A 16,707-nucleotide genomic window follows, 5' to 3' on the forward strand; every position below is an offset into this window, starting at 1 on the left:
CACCACTGTTCCCTCCTCTAACTCTGGCGTTCCCTCACTCCACTGAAGCCGGTTTCTCTAAGCTCAGCTATAACCCGTTTTGTGGCTGAGATCCAAGAGACTTTCCCAGCCCCGTTTCCATGGCTTCACCACTACTCTGAGAATCCGCTTTCTTCGCTTCCCAAAATAGCCAGCTTTCCTCCTGCCTCTACAACTGTTCATGCTCTTTTTTTCCTGCCATCTCTTTCTGTGGGCTCTTTCAAAGGACCTGCATCTTCAGGCTTCCTGTGGGCAAGGGCTGGGTCCCTCAAAGCAAAGGCTTTAGGCATGCCAGGCAAGCATTCCATCAAGCTGCATCTCTAGCCCAGACTTAACATTTTAAAGCAAAAAATTTGCAGGCAGGGCTGCCTAGACAATTTATAAGGCCGGTACAAAATGAAAATCCAAGGATCCTTATTTGAAAATTATAAAGATTTTTCAAGATGGTAATGGCAGGATATTAAATATGGACACATCATTTTCTGGGTGTGTGGCTGTGTGGGACATGAAGCCGGCTGTCATGCTTCTGAGCACTTTACATACATTAGTTTATTTGTCCTTGTGAGGAAAGTAAGACAGCAGAGGGAGATGAAGTAATTGCCAAAGGACACATTGTTTTTTTAACTGATGGAGCTGGAAAACCACAGCCACCTTCATCACCACAACCATAATCACATCACCAAAACAAAACAGACTTGGCACGTCTGCCTGTCCAGGTTATGTGAGACTCACAAGAAAGTACCCTGTGAGTGCTCCCTCCGCAGGAGCCCTCTGGTGGGCCGGAGCCCCCTTGCTCTGCTGTGCGATCTTTGAGCTGCTTCTGTTTTGTTACCTTGTTTTCTGTAACTCAGCGTGCTCCACCGTCCTGGCCCAGTGACTCTGTATTCTTCAAAGCTCTGTCTAAACTCTTAGGAGGGGCTTCTATCACGCACTCCAGCTTTCCCCTGCCATCTCTGTAGCCCTAGGTGGAAGCGATCCCATGCACAGGCTAGCACAGGTATTGGTTAGAACCAAAAAAAAAAAAAAACACCCAGCTGTCATTGTGCACTTGAGGCAATCCCACAAGGCGTGAGGGAAAACAGCTTCATATCCCCCTCCACAAACCCAAAGCAAGTTGCCATCAGGGATTGAGGACAGGTATTGCATCTGAGCCTGGCTGTGTCCTTAATTGCTCCATCTTTAATGCTTCCGGTTTTAAAAGATTTCTCTCTGCGTTTTTCATGGTTCCCTCAGGGTATCTCAGGAACCCCCTCTTCCTTCACGGATTCTCCTCTGAACTCCACACCCAGGTCAAATGCCTTCTCTGGACTTCCACGTTCCTCTCGCTTCTCCATCAGAACACCTTTGTCCTTGGGGTACAGACCATACATAACATAGTACCTGAGATACAATGAGTCCTCAGTGAGGTGGTTTTGTTGTTCTGTTTTTTAAACAAGTAAGTGAATAAATAAAAATAAAATTTAAAACTCTAGGCTTTTGCATGCCTCCTTAGCACAGGGCACCTGATGGGCACATCTGTAAAAAGATGAAATGAAGGGAAAACAACAGCTCCTGAGTTCCCTTTGGGAGAGGAGACGAGGGAGTTCCTTTCAATAGAACAGTGACACAGATGTCAACTGTGATGACTGAGAGTCAGTGGGAACACAGGTGTAAGGGCTGTGCTGGGCTAGAGGCCAGCAGAGTCGAGTTTGTGGTCCCAATCCAGCCTGCCACTTGTCACCACAGCCTCTGAGTTCAGAATGGCTTTTACATTTTAATTAATCTCTAGTGCTAGGAACTGACCTGTAAGTCTGCAGAAATTCGGTTGTGTCCACTTGCTTATGTATGGTGTGCGACTGCTTTACTGCTGCTCTGGGGTCTTGATAGGCACCCATGCCTAAGCTTTCTGTTTTGTTTTTTGTTTGTTTGTTTTTTGACATGGGGCACAGTCTCACTATGCAGACGGGGCTTGCTTAGAAATTGCAGCAATCATCTCAGCCTCGGCGTCATGAGTTTGGGGATTAGAAGTGCGTGCCATCAGGCTTGGTCAAAGCCCAGAGTATTTACTCCTCTGACCCTGTACACTAAGCGCTTGTACATCATCCGGAAGCCCGGCCGGCTGAGCTAGAGGTGTGCTGTGTGCTGCATGCTGCCAGCTGGCCACAAGGTGGCAGCCGTTCTCCACCAGTGCCTCTACCTGGGCTCCTCAGGCGGCTCAGCATCCGGTACCGTACAGCTGGAGGCTCCTCCCACTACAGTAGCTGTGGGGTTAATCACGCAGACACCGGCAGAGAAGCTAGGGGACCACACCTGAGGGAGTCTGAAGTTTACGGGGTGGGGGTGGGGGTGGGGGGAAGGATGTCCCGGGATGGTGTGGCACCAGGTTGACCGGCTTCTCCGCAGTACAGAATCCTGTCTTCCGTCTAAGCCTGGTTTGCATTTTGTACTTACAGTATTTGCATTTTGTATTTCCAGACAAGCTAAAATTGTCCATCTCACCCAAAACTATCAGTCAAGAAACATGAGATTTTCATGAAACTAGGTTTGGAGCCTTCTGAGGTGGGGTCATGAGACACATGGGGAACACTGAGTGAGTCATAAAACAGAAGCTTCAGCAGGTTTTCCCTTCCCTTCTTTCAAAACCTGGGCCTTGACATTTCCTCCAGATGAACAAGCACTTAGTCCAGTGTGCCGCACCATAAACTTGACTAATTGCCGGGGTAGGAGCACAGGAGAATCTGTCAGGAAATATTCCTGGAAACTCCAACTCTGTATCTTCTCACGCTAGACGCTTTGCCTCAGGTGGGTGTCCTCTATTTGACATATAAGGAAACCAAAGGCCAAAATAAGCCTGCTTGGCCCCTCGCCATACATGGCAGAGCCAGGATTCTGGCTGGGCCAGCCTATTCTGCTTCATGTCCCACGAAGCAGCATGCAATCACCCTGCTTTCTTCTCTTTTTCTGGTCTTGCAAGACAAGGTCTCATTATGTAGCTCCAGCTGTCCTGGAACTCGCTCTGTAGACCAGGCCAGCCTCAAACTCAGAGATCCGCCTCCCTTTGCCTCCTGAGTGCTGGGACTCACATTGCTTCATGTACTCTGTTTTCAAACACGGCACTTTTCTGTCACCGTGTGTCCCCACGCCTGGCACCCAGTAACTATCCACTTACTGAACAATTCACTGCAGACAAGCCGTGAGCTGCCCTTCCCTACCCAGTCGCCTAATCTCCACGCTACACCCAAGCGCCACACCAGGCAGTCAAAGCTGCCAGAACCACAAACTGCTCTTGGTCCTTTCTCTATGGGGCCCCCCTCTCTTCCCTTCTCTTTCTTCCCTTCATGTCCTGCTCTCCCTTCTCTCTCTCTCTTTATAGCCACCTAATAAACCTCTTTTATATATAAGATCTGAAAAAATAAATAAATCACAAACCAAGATGCTTGGCACACCACGAATTTTCCACCTTTAGGGTCAGTGGGCATGCCTTCCTGCGGTTTTCCTCCTGCAGGCTCCCACATAGCCTGCTGGCCTCAGTGGCAGGTCCTCGCTCATCTCCTAGGACGTAGGTGCCCGTTTCTGAAGCTGTGTTTGGGTGTTTTCCGACACTGCTCTCTTCTAACTATTTTCTCCTGCTTCCGAATGGCTGGCATGCCATTCAGAGACGGTGCACTAGGATGTCCCCGTAACTGGACTCCAGCCTTTCCCATGACTTTTGGGTAACTTTGTGGTAACCTGCCAATCTCAAGGTCCTTCTTGGCTTCCCTTTGTATATGTGTATGTGAACGACACCCACGTGCCACATGTACATATGAAGGCTGGAGAATCACTCCTGGAGCTGGTTCTCTTCTTCTGCCCTTAGTTCTGGGATTGAACCTGGGTCACCATCCTTGCACAGCAAGGGACTTTACCCACTGACCAATCTCGCTGGACCCAGTTGTCTGACTTTCAACCATCTAGCCAACAGATAGATGGAGGAGACTGTTGAGCCAGAGGAGACTGTTGAGCCAGAGATGTGGTCTTTGTGCTCAGAGCCTGGCCAAGGAAGAATGGGCACCTATCATGCCAGATGGCAGAGCATGCTATCTGGAAGCAGCACCTTCCCTGCTCCAAAGCTGGGAAAGTGGAAGAATCGGTAGGACGAGGGGGGAAGGGGGCTAATTCCACGAGGCTGGAGGGTCTGCCCTGGGATGACTTCACCAGTGAACACGTGCTGGCCTACACCTGCCACCTCTTGCTTTTCTCTAGCGTGCACTCTTGCGACCTTGGTCAGGCCCAACTCATTGAGCCTAGGGTGTCATTCTGAAGCAAAACCCGTGCCTCTGAAAGAGCAGTACAGGTAATTCATGGCAGACACTGTGCCCTATAGGCAGGCGAGAAGATCTGAGTGTGGGGAAGTGCCAAGTGAGAAACTGCAGCCATGGCGCAGGCAGGGCCTGTCGGCTGCAGAGCCGGGTTTTGTGTTTACTCAGATCTTGGCCATGACAGTTGGGTAGCAATTCCCACTGCACCTCACTTGAGTTTGAAGGTTCTCTTGCTGTTGGCTCTGGCTCGCTTTTGGGGGGAGGCACTCCTGGGTACACAGAGGTATGTCCTATGGTGCTTTCCATGGCTGAGCCAGGAAGAAGGGGAACAGACCAGGAGGAAATCTGACAGAGCTGAACGGGAAGTGTTAAACAAGGTGACTAGGACACAAGTGGGAGATGCCGCAGGATAGGAAGCCTCCGGGGAGCCAGCCAATCTCAGAGCCAAAGCACCACGCCCAAACTACCCCGGACTTCAGGAGCTGGAGGCTGGCCTGAGCCACATCCTACAGCACAGGGCCCGGCACCTCTCCCAACAGACTTTGCTGTGCTGGTCACTAGGCTACTTGTGATGGGGGACTTGGGGCTGGCAGTTGACCATCACCCAGATGGAGTCTTTTCTGAGATAGCCTTTGAAGTTTCTCGACTAAAGCTTGCGTCTCAGTGAGAGAGAAGCAGCATGGTGAGGATGAGCACTCTCCAGCTGTTGTTCACTAGGGAGAGGGAAGATGGCCTCAGCAGAGTTGCTTAGGAGCAGGTCTCTTCCCTAGTCTCAGGCGACCATTCCCCCCCCCCCCGTCTAGGTATCTGTGCCCATCGCAACAGAGGTGTAACAGGCCACTGCCATGTCCCATGGGCCTCTCCACTTTCATCCAGAACGAGCACATGCCACATGGCCAGCCTTGAATCAGGAAGCACTTACCAGAAGTGTTTAATTCTCACAAAGACTTGGGAAGCCACGGCGGGACACTAACCTCGGGGGCACTGGGGGATTCTGGGCTGAGGCCATCATTAGTCTCCTTCTTCCTCCCCACCAGCAGGGAGGCCAGACACAGGCACAGGCTGCTACGTGTCCCCCCACTTCCATAGCCTACAGCGCCTCCTCCCTGCCTCTCACCAGCTGCCTCTGCAGATGCCCAGGTCCCTCCTTGGTTCTAGTGGTACCCAGAGTTTGGTTGGGAGGCCTGGAAAGGCTTCTGTGTGGCCCTCTGCCCCTCTGTCACTCAGCCTGTCCAAGAGGGCTGACCCAGTCTGCCCCGGCGTCTTCTGGGTTGATGCTCTCTCCCTCAGCCTAGACAGGGCACTGTGAGGAGAGGTAGCTGCTTGCCCTGACAATTAGGCCAACCTGTTTTAGAGAAACTGAGGCTTCTAAGAACAGCCTGACACTTTAGAGGAGGCTAAGGCTAGTTTTTGGCTGAAATTTCACTGAGGAAGCCCTAATGGGTGAAGAAGGCCAAGAACCATCAGGGAAAAAATACAAATGTTCTTGTCCCAGGGCACGGCCCCCTCTCCTCCAAGGACCCGGCCTCCACAAGGTCTGTAAACAAAAGCTCCCTGAAAGGAGCAGGCACAAAGAAAGGCACTCTAGAGAGGCCCAGTTTTCAACAGCACCAGCCAGTGAGCCCTGGGGCTCTCAGGCCAGGCTTGCTATGACAGTGTAGGAGGGAAAGGGGCTCTTCACGGTCAGATCCTGCCACTAGCTAGAGGCTGCAGTATCCCCAACCCCACTCAGAGGAGCCGGCAGGAATGGGTGCCCATAAGGCCACAATAGCCAATGTCCCAGCTGTTTGAGGTGTATCTTCTACCTGGAGTTTCAAGGCTGGAGCAAGACTGGCTCAGAGTACTGCCCTCTTCACCCTTTTCCACCAACTTCTGGATTATGGGGAACTACACCAGAAGTCCAAGGAAAAGGCCAAGAGGCTGGGGCTGCCCTGGACGTCCTGTCCTACCAAGGCAGGAAGAACGACCCTTGTCCCACCTGAGGACCTGTAGGGCAGGCTGGCCCAGCGGAGGACAGGTTGGCATAAAGGAGAGCAGACACTAGGCAGGCTTCTACTTCATGTAAACAAGGCCGCGGCGATCCTTGTGCAGCTATCTCGGTCTGCCACAGACACGGAATGGTTGAGACGCTTCAGATCCTGCCACCTGGGATCCCGGCCCTAGGGCTGGATGGAGGCTGCAGGGTAGAAGGCTTCATGAGGGTCTGACGTGGAACCCCGTGCAGGGTACAGGCCATGCTCCCCTCAGCACGGCACAGGATGGGTGTCTGCAGGGCCCGCCCACCACTACCCTGCAGCTCAGGAGATGACACAGTTGCTGCGCTTGGTGACACTGGGGCTTCCTTTACCTGTGGAGACAGAGCACAGATGCGGAGGGCGTGAGTTACAAGGCCCCGATCCCGACCATCCATACCACGGCAAGTTTGGAGTTCAGGGGTAATACCTCTCTTCTAAGCTGCTGATCTTGAATTCAGGGCAACATTCTAAGCTTCTGATTGGGAGAACAGCCTCATGGCGGCCAGAGGATCCCTGTGATTGGAGCCATCAGGCGGTCTGTTCTCCTGACCAAAGACAGGGACTCGGGAGTCAGCCATCAATGACTTAGGAGATTCCTGTCACTAACAGCTAAACGCCTGTCGGCAGCTTCGGTCTCTCAGAGTGAAATCAAGGGCACTCTCAGGGACCCCAGCAGGAGCGTATGGGGTAGCAACGATGACAGCCAGAACCACTCCCCCTACTGAAGCAAGCAGCAGCCTTGCTGCTGAAGTGGTCAGTGTCAGGGGCAGTGCCAGTGCCAGGCCCTGGCCTTGCAGGCTGGTCTCAGCTCCTACCACACAGGCAGCTGAGCTCGAGAAGGAGAGCTATGCCCGGGGGCAGTGGGCAGGGTGGTCACTGCTGAGGGGTGGTCCAGGTGAGGAGGGAGCGGCACAGGCCATGAGGGTGCAAAGGCTGCCTTTCTCTAGACTGCCTCTCTCTCCCCTTCCTGTCTCTGCATCTATTTCTACCTCCTTCACAATCCTCGGAAAAGGAGTCAGCAGTTTTCATGACTGAACCCACTCTGAACTCTGGGATAGTGGCGAAGGGGAGCTGTGAGGCAAACCTGACACCTCTGGCTGGCCCTGGAGGCACCGGACAGGTGAAGGCAGAGTCCACGTCCTCACAATGCCTGCTGGCTGCTTTCCCCAGGTGGAAGCCATGGTGTGACTTCCTGCCTATTCCTCCTGGTACAGCAAAGACAATCTCCCCGGCGCTCACACCACCTTCCATAGCACTTCAGCTGTGAATTTAATTAAGGTGATGACTGCCTCTTGGGAGTTGTAGTAGCAGAAGAGCACGGGGCAGGGCCAGACCTGGAACTCTGGTGCTTCAGCCCCTTCCTGAGTCCCAGGCCTGTGGAAGGCTGCGCTGCCCATGCCTGCCGTCTGTGTTCTACTAGCCACGGCCTCACTGGGGCTACAATGAACTCACACCTCAGGACTCAACTGTAAAACCTGCCCCACCCTCCTGGGTGTATCTCAGACTCAGGCAAATGACTGCCTAGGAGGAGGTAGAACCCGCAGATTTCTGTGGTGGTGCTGAGAGCTGTGTCTGGTGATGAAGCTCAGTGAAAGTCATTAAATTCTACCGCCCTGGAGCCCCTCGCTGCAGCAGCAACAGCAGATGCACGATTCCCACTTCCTCTCCTCAGTGGCATTTTCTGTTTGCTTCAGCCTGACAAGCAGATGCCCAGAGCCCCCCTGAGAGGCAGGAACTCCGGAGGCAGGTAAGCAGAATAAATCTCTGGATCCAGAAGCGGGACAAGGGTGTGCCAAGGGTACAGGAGCACCCACAGCGCCTGTGCCTTGCCAGATCCCTCCCAGAGAAGCTGGTCTTTAGCAGGCCCCAACCCTTTGATATGTAGGCTTGGATGCCAGCCTGGAGATATCCCTTATCCTCAGGATTCATTTCCATGACTCTGACAGAGAGAGAAACACGCTTGATGGGAAATTCTGTGTTCCATCTTTCCTTCCATGGTAATTTACCAGGAAACTGCCTCAGACCCACTCAGATTAGCGTGGAAGAATTACACCAACCACCCAAGCAATCTCTTTATGAAGTGTGGTGGCAGGGAATCGAATGGCCCAAAGACTTCTGTGAGAAAACCAAGCTGCAAAAGGATTAGCACTGCCAGGTTGGCCAGTGCTGCTGCTGCAGGCCTTTAATCCCAGCACTCAGGAGGCAGAGGCAGGCAGATCTCGGGAGTTTGAGGCCAGCCTTGTCTACAGAGTGAGTGCCAGGACAGCTGAGGCTACACAAAAAAAACCCCTGTCTCAAAACCAACCAACCAACCAACCAACCAACAAAAACCCCAAACCAAATCAAAGCAAAACAAAACAAAAGAGGATTAGCACTGAAAATCGGAAACAGGAATGAAGAGCAGAACAGCCAGCAAGCAAGGTGCTTCAGGAGAAGGGGCGGCAGGGCACAACACGGAAAGTCACAACAGGGCTGTGATGACAGTAAGCTCCCTCTCCCTAAGCTTTTAGGCCTTCCCACTTTTTTATCTGGAACATTCTTTCCCTGATGTCCATGTGTCCATTTGAGGCTCTGCTCCAGTGCCCTGTAATCAACAACGCCTTCCCTGGACACCCTGTACAACAGAGTCCCCACACCCCCCTGCACTCAACCGTCTCCGGGGTAAAGGGCACAAGAAAGGGCTATTCATTCCATTTCCTGCTTAATTTAGAACAGTGCCCTACACAGCAAACATTTCAAAACCATATTCTTTTCTGTTTGTTTGTTTTCTTTTTCGGTTTTTCAAGATAAAACAGCTCTGTTTAACAGAGCCCTGTCTGTCCTGGACTCCTTTTGTAGACCAGGCTGGCCTCTCCAACTCACAGAGATCTGCTTGCCTCCGCCTCCTGAGTGCTGGGACCACACCCAGCAGAAAACCATATTCTTACTGGATAAAATAAGCAAGAAGGTGATGTCTAGCTATTTGGAGTTCCGATCAGTACAAATAATGCTGGATGGTGCAAGCTTACCCAGCACCTTACTGAGAGGGCAACCAGAGGTCCAGCAGCCACAGAGGAACTGGAAAGAGCAGCTCAGCTGCGTAGGAGAGACGATGCAGCAGCTAAGAACACCTGTTCTTTCGGAGGATCCAAGCTCAGGTCCCAGCACCACATGGTGGGTCACGAACACCTGTCCATCCAGTTACAGGGGGAGCCAACGCCTCCTTCTGAACTATGTGGACCTCAGGTTCACATGTAGCGCACATACATGCATGCAGACAAAACAGCCACATATACGTGAGATGCAGTTAACCATACACATACCAGCAGCATAGCTGCCTTGTCTTTGGAGCAGAAGTTGTTTACCTCAGCCACGTGACCAGAACCTCCTGTCGGTCACAGGGCCCAGAATAATCCGCTCTGACTAGAGAGTCTACACAGCACTGGACCTTCTACACCTGCTCCTCAGGAGCAACACCTGAGTGACATTCCGGAGAAGGGGACACAGATCCTCAGCCCTGGAAGCACTTCCCCACCTGTCCGCCCCGGTGAGGACTCAGATTTCCAGCAAAGACATCAAAGATCACCAGCCCCAAAGGGCAATGTAGATGAACCTGAAGTTCTCAAACCCAGTCCTAGCAGCCACACTCCAAACTCAGAGAAAATATCCCGGGCCTTCCAGTCTGTAACATCTCTAACCAGGGAGACAGCTGCAGTTGCTTTAGGAGCCTCGGGGACAGACCACGCTGTGCTTTCCTCACGGCCTGTCCGCGGACACAGGGGTTGGCCCTTCTGGAGTTCAAGGATCTTGTTCACGGGGCGCTACCATCGGGCAAACACTTGCAAAAGCCACCTGAGTTCTGAATGACAGAATTTCACATTATGTCCCTTTCACAGTTGAAAACCAGGGCCCATTTTCCAGCAATCCCCTGGGAGGTTCAAGGAGCCCCTCCTCTAACCTAGTGACTCCTGGGGGCAGAGCTCTGCCCAAGTCTCCTGTAACGAACTGCTTTGGTGCCGGTCTGAAGAGTCTCTGCACTGGACTCCTGTTCAAAACGCAGATATCTACATTCAGTGCTTTCATGACCTGCTAATGTCTCTGTTACCATGCACTGAATGAAGCAGACAGGGAAGGGCGGCTCTTTCTCCACTGAGGCACTGGAGCCATCACACGCTGACCCAACGGGAGTGAGTGCGTTCATGTGTTGGAGATCCTGAAATCCACTATTCTGTTACATGAATTTCTCTGATACTGGCATCCCTGTGTTATGCTTCTGATTTAATTTCGTGTTTAATTTTAAATTCTTGGCAGTGGGGATTGGTTAAAAGATGAAATGGATCTTCATGGCAACAGCTGTGATAAAAGCTTTGGTTTCCAAAGCTGTTTTTTTACTGTCAGCACCACTAGCATTCCACATTTTGCTGAGCGTCATCAGTTCCTTAGTCTTTACTGATATGGTGAATGCCATCCAGAGAATGGTAGCTTTAGTTGACTAAATCCTGTTTCATAGTGGGTTGTTTTTTTTTTTTTTTTTTTAAAAAAATGCAGATTTCTGAGCCCAGCCCAGCAGTGCAGACTCTATTCAAAGGATTTCTAAACAAGGATGCCCCTGGCTGTGCCCTCCTGAGACTGGGAGATCTCTGCCCCTAGAGATCCTGCCCTGAGATCCTGTATGGGCACAGGTGGCAAGTGGCCAGGGAGACAGGAGCCAATAACCCGGTGTAGGGGCAAGGTTTAGTTAGAGAAAAAGAAAAAGGCAAAGAACACCCAGCTTCAGCCACTAGAGGGGGCTCTGGGTCTTCAAACTGCCAGACCAATTCCATTGTGCCCCCTACTCCCCCAACCCAGCCCCAAAGGAATCGATTCTCTGAGATTCTCCCCAAGGCCACACCTGGGTTTGCAAAAATTTGCATGCTGTTTGACAACTATATACTTCTTATCAAGCAATTTTACAGGCTGTCAGCTTTTCCTGTCTTTTTCTCTTTCACCCGCCCACCTTGTCTCTGACAAGAGAGGGCAGCGACAGATAGGCCCGTCGGCATCAACTCAGAAGGACCTCAGCAGCCCTCCCAGCTAGAAGAGGAGACAGCCCCAGGAGGGGAGGGCGATGATCGTGCCACCACTGTGGGCTGCAGCTTGAATGCTCCCAGTGGGAAGGGGATTCCTTCCCACGATGGATTCCTTCTCTGAGGAAGAAGCTGAAGTGGTTCCACCCCAACTCAAGCTCTAGCTCTCCCAGGATGGGGGCCCGTGCTATGTGTGAGGTGTCTCGTCAGCTGCTCAGCGGCTGCCAACAGAAAGCACCAGAGGCCCTGAGCCTAAGACTTAGGAGGCAGAGAAGGTGTAGGAAGGGCCTTTGGAAGGAGAAACTCAGCCTTCTCATCTCTGCCTTTCAGCAAGAATGAAACGGAGGCCAGAGGTCTCAGCAGAGATCTGGGATTTCAGGGCCTTGCTGGGTGGCAGGACAGGTATGTGCGGGCACCACCTCTATGTTCCTCCCCAGGCTAGATCGGGGGACACACTTCTTCAGCCCAGGGCCCTGGGTCTGCTCGTTGGCCCTAGGGTGCCCCAAGACAGGCAGCAGAGGCAAACACTAACTGCCCAAGTCATCTAAGCAGGGGAATCTGACACCAGAGGCATCAGGGAAGGGACAAGACAATGGGCTTTGCGTTTCTATGGAAACAGCGCCTCAGGATGAGGGGCTGGGAAGAGATAGCTTCCACTTCACTTCCAGTCAGGAGCTGGGAAACAGCCCCTTTGTGGTTGGGCTCACCCCCTCCTCTTCCTTGCCAGGTGTTCACCATGGCAACCCTCCTTCCAAACAAGAGGCAAAGAGCATGTTGGCATCTGGTGCTGGGGAGGCAGGGACGCCCCAGGGGAATGGGGGACCAGTCACTCCTCCCTTGACAGCCAAGGGCCAGGCCTGGCTTTGAGTCTGGCCTGCAGACATTTTCCATGCCCTGCACTTAATGTGCTTCTCCTGGGCTCCACCTGCATCTGGACTCAGAGTCGCCATGAGGGTGAGGAGAAACAAAGTCCCCATGAAGAACCTGTCTGCTGAGCCACTCAGGAACTGCAGACCCACTGCCTGCTGAGCTGCTCAGGAACTGCAGACCCACTGGGGGCAGAGGGGTGCTCATATTGTGCCACATCACAGAGACTCCAGACCCGCCCTAAGAGGCAGCTGCATTCCTGGGTCCAACAGGACATGAAGTGCTTCTAGTCAGAAGAAAAGCGGTGATTTCCCTGCTCTAGGTCCTGATCAGGTCAAAGACAGGTCTACAGGATACCTGCTTCCCAGAAGCCCTTGGGCTGCTCAGGACAGACACGTCACAATCGGCTTTCACATAGTGGGCCAGCCAGGAAGCTCAGCTCTCATCACTGCAAAGCCCTGCAACCATAGAAGGAAAAAATCCCAGCACAGAGCCCTCCCAACTCAGGGATGCTGAGATGAGCAAGGCTCCACAGCAGCCTGTTTTGTCACCACCAGGCTCCTGAAAGGTCATACTGGGGACTGCTCTGGAGAAAAAGAAAAAAGACAAGGCTTCAAGGAGATCTAGGGAGATGGTTAGAAAAGATGTCACTGCATCACCAATCTCTCCTAGAGGGCAAATCTGCTTTTCTTTTTCTTTCTTTCTTTCTTTCTTTCTTTCTTTCTTTCTCTCTCTCTCTCTCTCTCTCTCTCTCTCTCTCTCTCTCTCTCTCTTCTCTCTTTCTTTCTCTTTTGTTTTTTGTTTTGTTTTGTTTTTCGCAGGGTTTCTCTGTGTAGCCTTGACTGTCCTGGACTCACTTTGTAGACCAGGCTGGCCATTTAACTCACAGTGATCCGCCTGCCTCTGCCTCCCTGAGTGCGGGGATTACAGGCGTGCACCGCCTCACCCAGCTGGCAAATCTGATTTCCAAACAGACAGGTGGAAAACAGTTCTAACTTACCACCGAAACTGGGAAGCTGGCCGAGAGCGTCAGTGGGTGAAGGTGGGGTATGTCTGACCAGCTTAGAGCCTGATGGCAGCAGGGAATAGGGTGGCCTATTCTCACTGCCCTAGATTCCCAGCCAGGGCTGAGCTTTGTTTGTTCTTCGTGTATGAAAGCTTGTCACACTTCCTTCTTTCCCTGAGCTACTACAAAGGTGATCTCAAAACCATGGAGGAGTGAGAGTCCTCACAGACCATCCTGTGCCCGCTGCGGTGCTGCACACCAGGCAAGTCCTGTTTCACTCCTCCCTCTCAGAGAGGGGGAAGCTGAAACTTGGACTTGCAGTGACTTGCTCAGGGTCACCCGGTGCAGCGAGCAGAGCTAGACCAGGAACGGAGGCCCTTCTGACCCAGGAGCTCCTGCCTGCTTCCTGCCAGCAAGCTCTCCCCCAGGGCTGGGAGGCAGATCGTCTATAGGGGCCATGTGCGGGGCTCACCTGACACATTGGCACTAGAACCGTCGTTGGGCCTCTTCCCCAGAGGAAACTCCACATCGGCAAAAGTCTCTGTGGAAGGGGAGCTGGCCATGTTGTTGGGCACTGCTGGCCTCTTCACTCGTCGGCTGAAGAACCTGCTGCTGAAGCGCCTGCTCTCCTTGGCGGGGGTGGCCTCTCCATTGGCAGCTTCTCCTTTGCCATTCTGGGGGAGCGCCTCTCGGGACTTGTGCCTCAGGTCTGCGTGCATGGGAGAGACCATCCTGCCATCCTTCGGTCTCAGCGGTCTCGAGGGAATGGGTTCCACTGTGGGCAATACCTGCTCTACTGTGACCAGGTCATTCAGAAAGCTCTCCAGACGCCGGGCAGACTCACCACCGCTACTGCCCTCTTCCTGTCCCTCTGAACCAGCTTCCCGTTGCTGCCGGGCCGCCCAGCGCATCATCTCTCCTGGAGGAGGGCGGCTGCCTGCCACTAAGGCGTACTTGGGGTTGATGAGCTTGCGAGCTACAGTAGAGGAGTAGTTGAGGCCACGCCAGCCTGCCAGGCCCAGGTGCTGGTACAAGTTCACCTCCTCAGAGATAGCATACAGCTCCCGGAACTCTATGTCAAAGGGCTCCACGTTCTGCCCTGTCAGGAGCAAGAGAAGATTCCTGTCCACATAGGAGGAGCTCCAAGTAAAGCTGGGGACAGAAAAACAGGGACAAGGATGGCCCAAGACCTCGCCAGTGTCCTCCAACACCCCCCCACTTCCTGGCCTCAACCTGCCCTGTCACTGTGGACACATTGCTTGGTGCCTGGAGAAAGGTGCCTCTTGCCCTCTCACTGGACTGCTTTCACCAGGCCAAATTCTCCCTCCCTTTCCTTCCCAGGGGGGCCTGAGAACTCAGACCTGGATCCACAGCAGAACATGCTACAGGGAGATGGCAGGTTCTTAACTCAAGGCTTTGAGGTGCAAATGAAATAACCAGCTAACTACCTCGGACAAACACATGCAATACTTGTACAACACAGCAACTAAGCTCTGCCACTGATACACTGTTCTACCCCGACTGATCGTTCCCAGAGTGCACAGTGTCTGCAAAGCCCAGACTTCAACTGCAGAAGAGGACTGGGATCATTTATTTATTCATTGCTACAATGTGTTCAAGTCTCGCCTAGATTTTCACTTTCTCAGAGGAAAAAGATGGCTCACAAACAGGTTCTCCTGTACCTGGTACTTTGCTTTTCAATTCAAATTCTGGAGTCGTTGCTCTGTGCCACATCTGTGGTGCTTTGAATGAGAGCGGCCCCCATAGGCTCAACTATCTGAATGACTGCTCCAGCACCACGCCTGCTTGTCTGCTGCCTGCCATGACAGTCATGAACTCTAACCCTCTGGAACTGTAAGTCCCCAAATTAAATGCTGTCTTCTGTAAGTCACCTTGGTCGTGGTGTTTTGTCACAGGAATAGAGAAGTAACTAAGACAAGATCTCACATCTCTTTCCCAGATCTTTTCCCTTTCACCTCCTCTTTTTCCCACCCCAAAACCATCCTCAAAGTACAACCAGCTGCCAAGGACGGTGACAAGCCAGCAATGCTTAATGCCTAGGAAGAGTTGCTCCTCTCTCTGGAACAATCCATCCACCAACAGAAAGTCTGGGGAAAGGAACCAGGTAGGGGTCTGTGATCAGGACAGACAATGCCTCTTAAAACCTGGGACTGTGGAAGCTCCAGGAGCCCATTCCTGAACAATTACCACCCATACAGGTCTTCTGGGTGCTCCCCATGCCTGGCCCAACACACCTGTAAGATCCGGTGGCCACTTTGTCCCCATCCACCATCAGGAACCTCGATGAGAGAGTCCCCTTGATCTTTCCCATGGGCATGTAGAAGCCAACTCCTGTCACAGAGCGGACACGGATGTTCTGTTGAGAAGAGGAGAAAGACACCATTGCCCTGTCTGGGGAAACCTTGAGGCCCTGCACCAAGGCCTTGCTTTGGGAGAGGCCCATAGACCCTGACTGCTGCCCACGTCTTTCCTAAATCCTCTGCTTCCTTCAGCCTTGCATATTTTACTTTCAACAAGCCTGGGGTATTCTTACTCAAAGTTCCCCACCAGAGATCTATAGCCCTGTGTTGAATCTGACAGTGAAGTCAGTGGTGCTATGCACTGAGCACCCCAGAGCCGGGTCAGAGCTGCCTCCTCCAGCCTCAGCAGCTCTAGGACATATAAGCAGCTTCAGGATACATATGTAAGCAGTTACAAGTTCCTGAGTCATGGCTTCACGTAGAAGGAAAAATACTGGGATCTTGAACCTCAGCCTGAGCCCCTGAGCTTGGGAGGAGGAAGGAGGAAGAGCCGGAGGAAAGGGCCCACAACCTGTCCCAGGGATGAACTCACCCGAATGCGGAACTCTACAAGCTCCAGGCCCTGACACATCTCCAAAAAGTACTTCACTCCTGCCTCATCCAGGATGATGTATACAGGGACCCGGCGCTTAGAGGCAGCATCCACAATGTCTTGGAATATATCCCCATCAGTGAAAAGATCCATGACCACAGCAATGACCTGGACAGAGAAGGTGCTGCTGAGCCATGTTGTGACTGATAAATGTTCTGAGACACACATGCCCAGAGAGGACCACCTTGCCTAAGAGCAACTGATGGCCAAGAGTCAAAAACCCTACCTGCCACCACTCCTGGGTTCTCCAGGCACCCACATTTCAGAGCACACTGAATTCCAGTGAAGAGCCTGAGGGTGCAGGCTCGGCTGCTGGTACTTCATCCTGGATAAACCCCAGCCCACTCTGGAAATTTCCAGAACTCTTCAGAAGCCTTATCAGGAAAGGACTGGGAGTCTGGAAAGAGCTGTCGCTGCTACCCCCTGCCTGCCTGCTATGAGGAGATACTATGGCAGAGGAGCCACAGTCACAGATCTTCATGAACAGCAGGCCTGGGCACTCTATCTCTCTGCAGCTGTGCAAAGTCCCGTGAGTCCCCAGTGCTGATGCTGGTAGAGCTCCAGTT

At 52.5% G+C, this 16,707-nt stretch overlaps 1 protein-coding gene across 9 annotated transcripts in view; it reads right to left on the reverse strand.

The window, feature by feature from the left end:
• Window positions 1–5,197: 5,197 nt before the first annotated feature.
• The window catches only part of Fam83f (family with sequence similarity 83 member F), a 29,052-nt gene continuing 17,542 nt past the window's right edge, over window positions 5,198–16,707 (reverse strand). For 7 of the 9 annotated variants that reach the window (XM_021640326.2, XM_060389012.1, XM_060389013.1 and 4 more), the window contains 4 exons: window positions 16,082–16,249; window positions 15,484–15,605; window positions 13,701–14,380; window positions 5,198–6,642 (listed from right to left, as the gene is read on the reverse strand). In XM_021640326.2, the coding sequence (XP_021496001.1) occupies window positions 6,593–6,642; window positions 13,701–14,380; window positions 15,484–15,605; window positions 16,082–16,249 (1,020 nt within the window). In that variant the 3' untranslated portion in view covers window positions 5,198–6,592. Of the gene's footprint in view, window positions 6,643–6,737; window positions 6,856–13,700; window positions 14,381–15,483; window positions 15,606–16,081; window positions 16,250–16,707 lie in introns of all 9 variants that reach the window. The other 2 variants (XR_009593642.1, XM_060389011.1) reach the window with 2 other exon arrangements.

The sequence above is a fragment of the Meriones unguiculatus genome, chromosome 8 (genome assembly GCF_030254825.1).
Source record: "Meriones unguiculatus strain TT.TT164.6M chromosome 8, Bangor_MerUng_6.1, whole genome shotgun sequence".
Lineage (NCBI taxonomy): Eukaryota > Metazoa > Chordata > Mammalia > Rodentia > Muridae > Meriones > Meriones unguiculatus.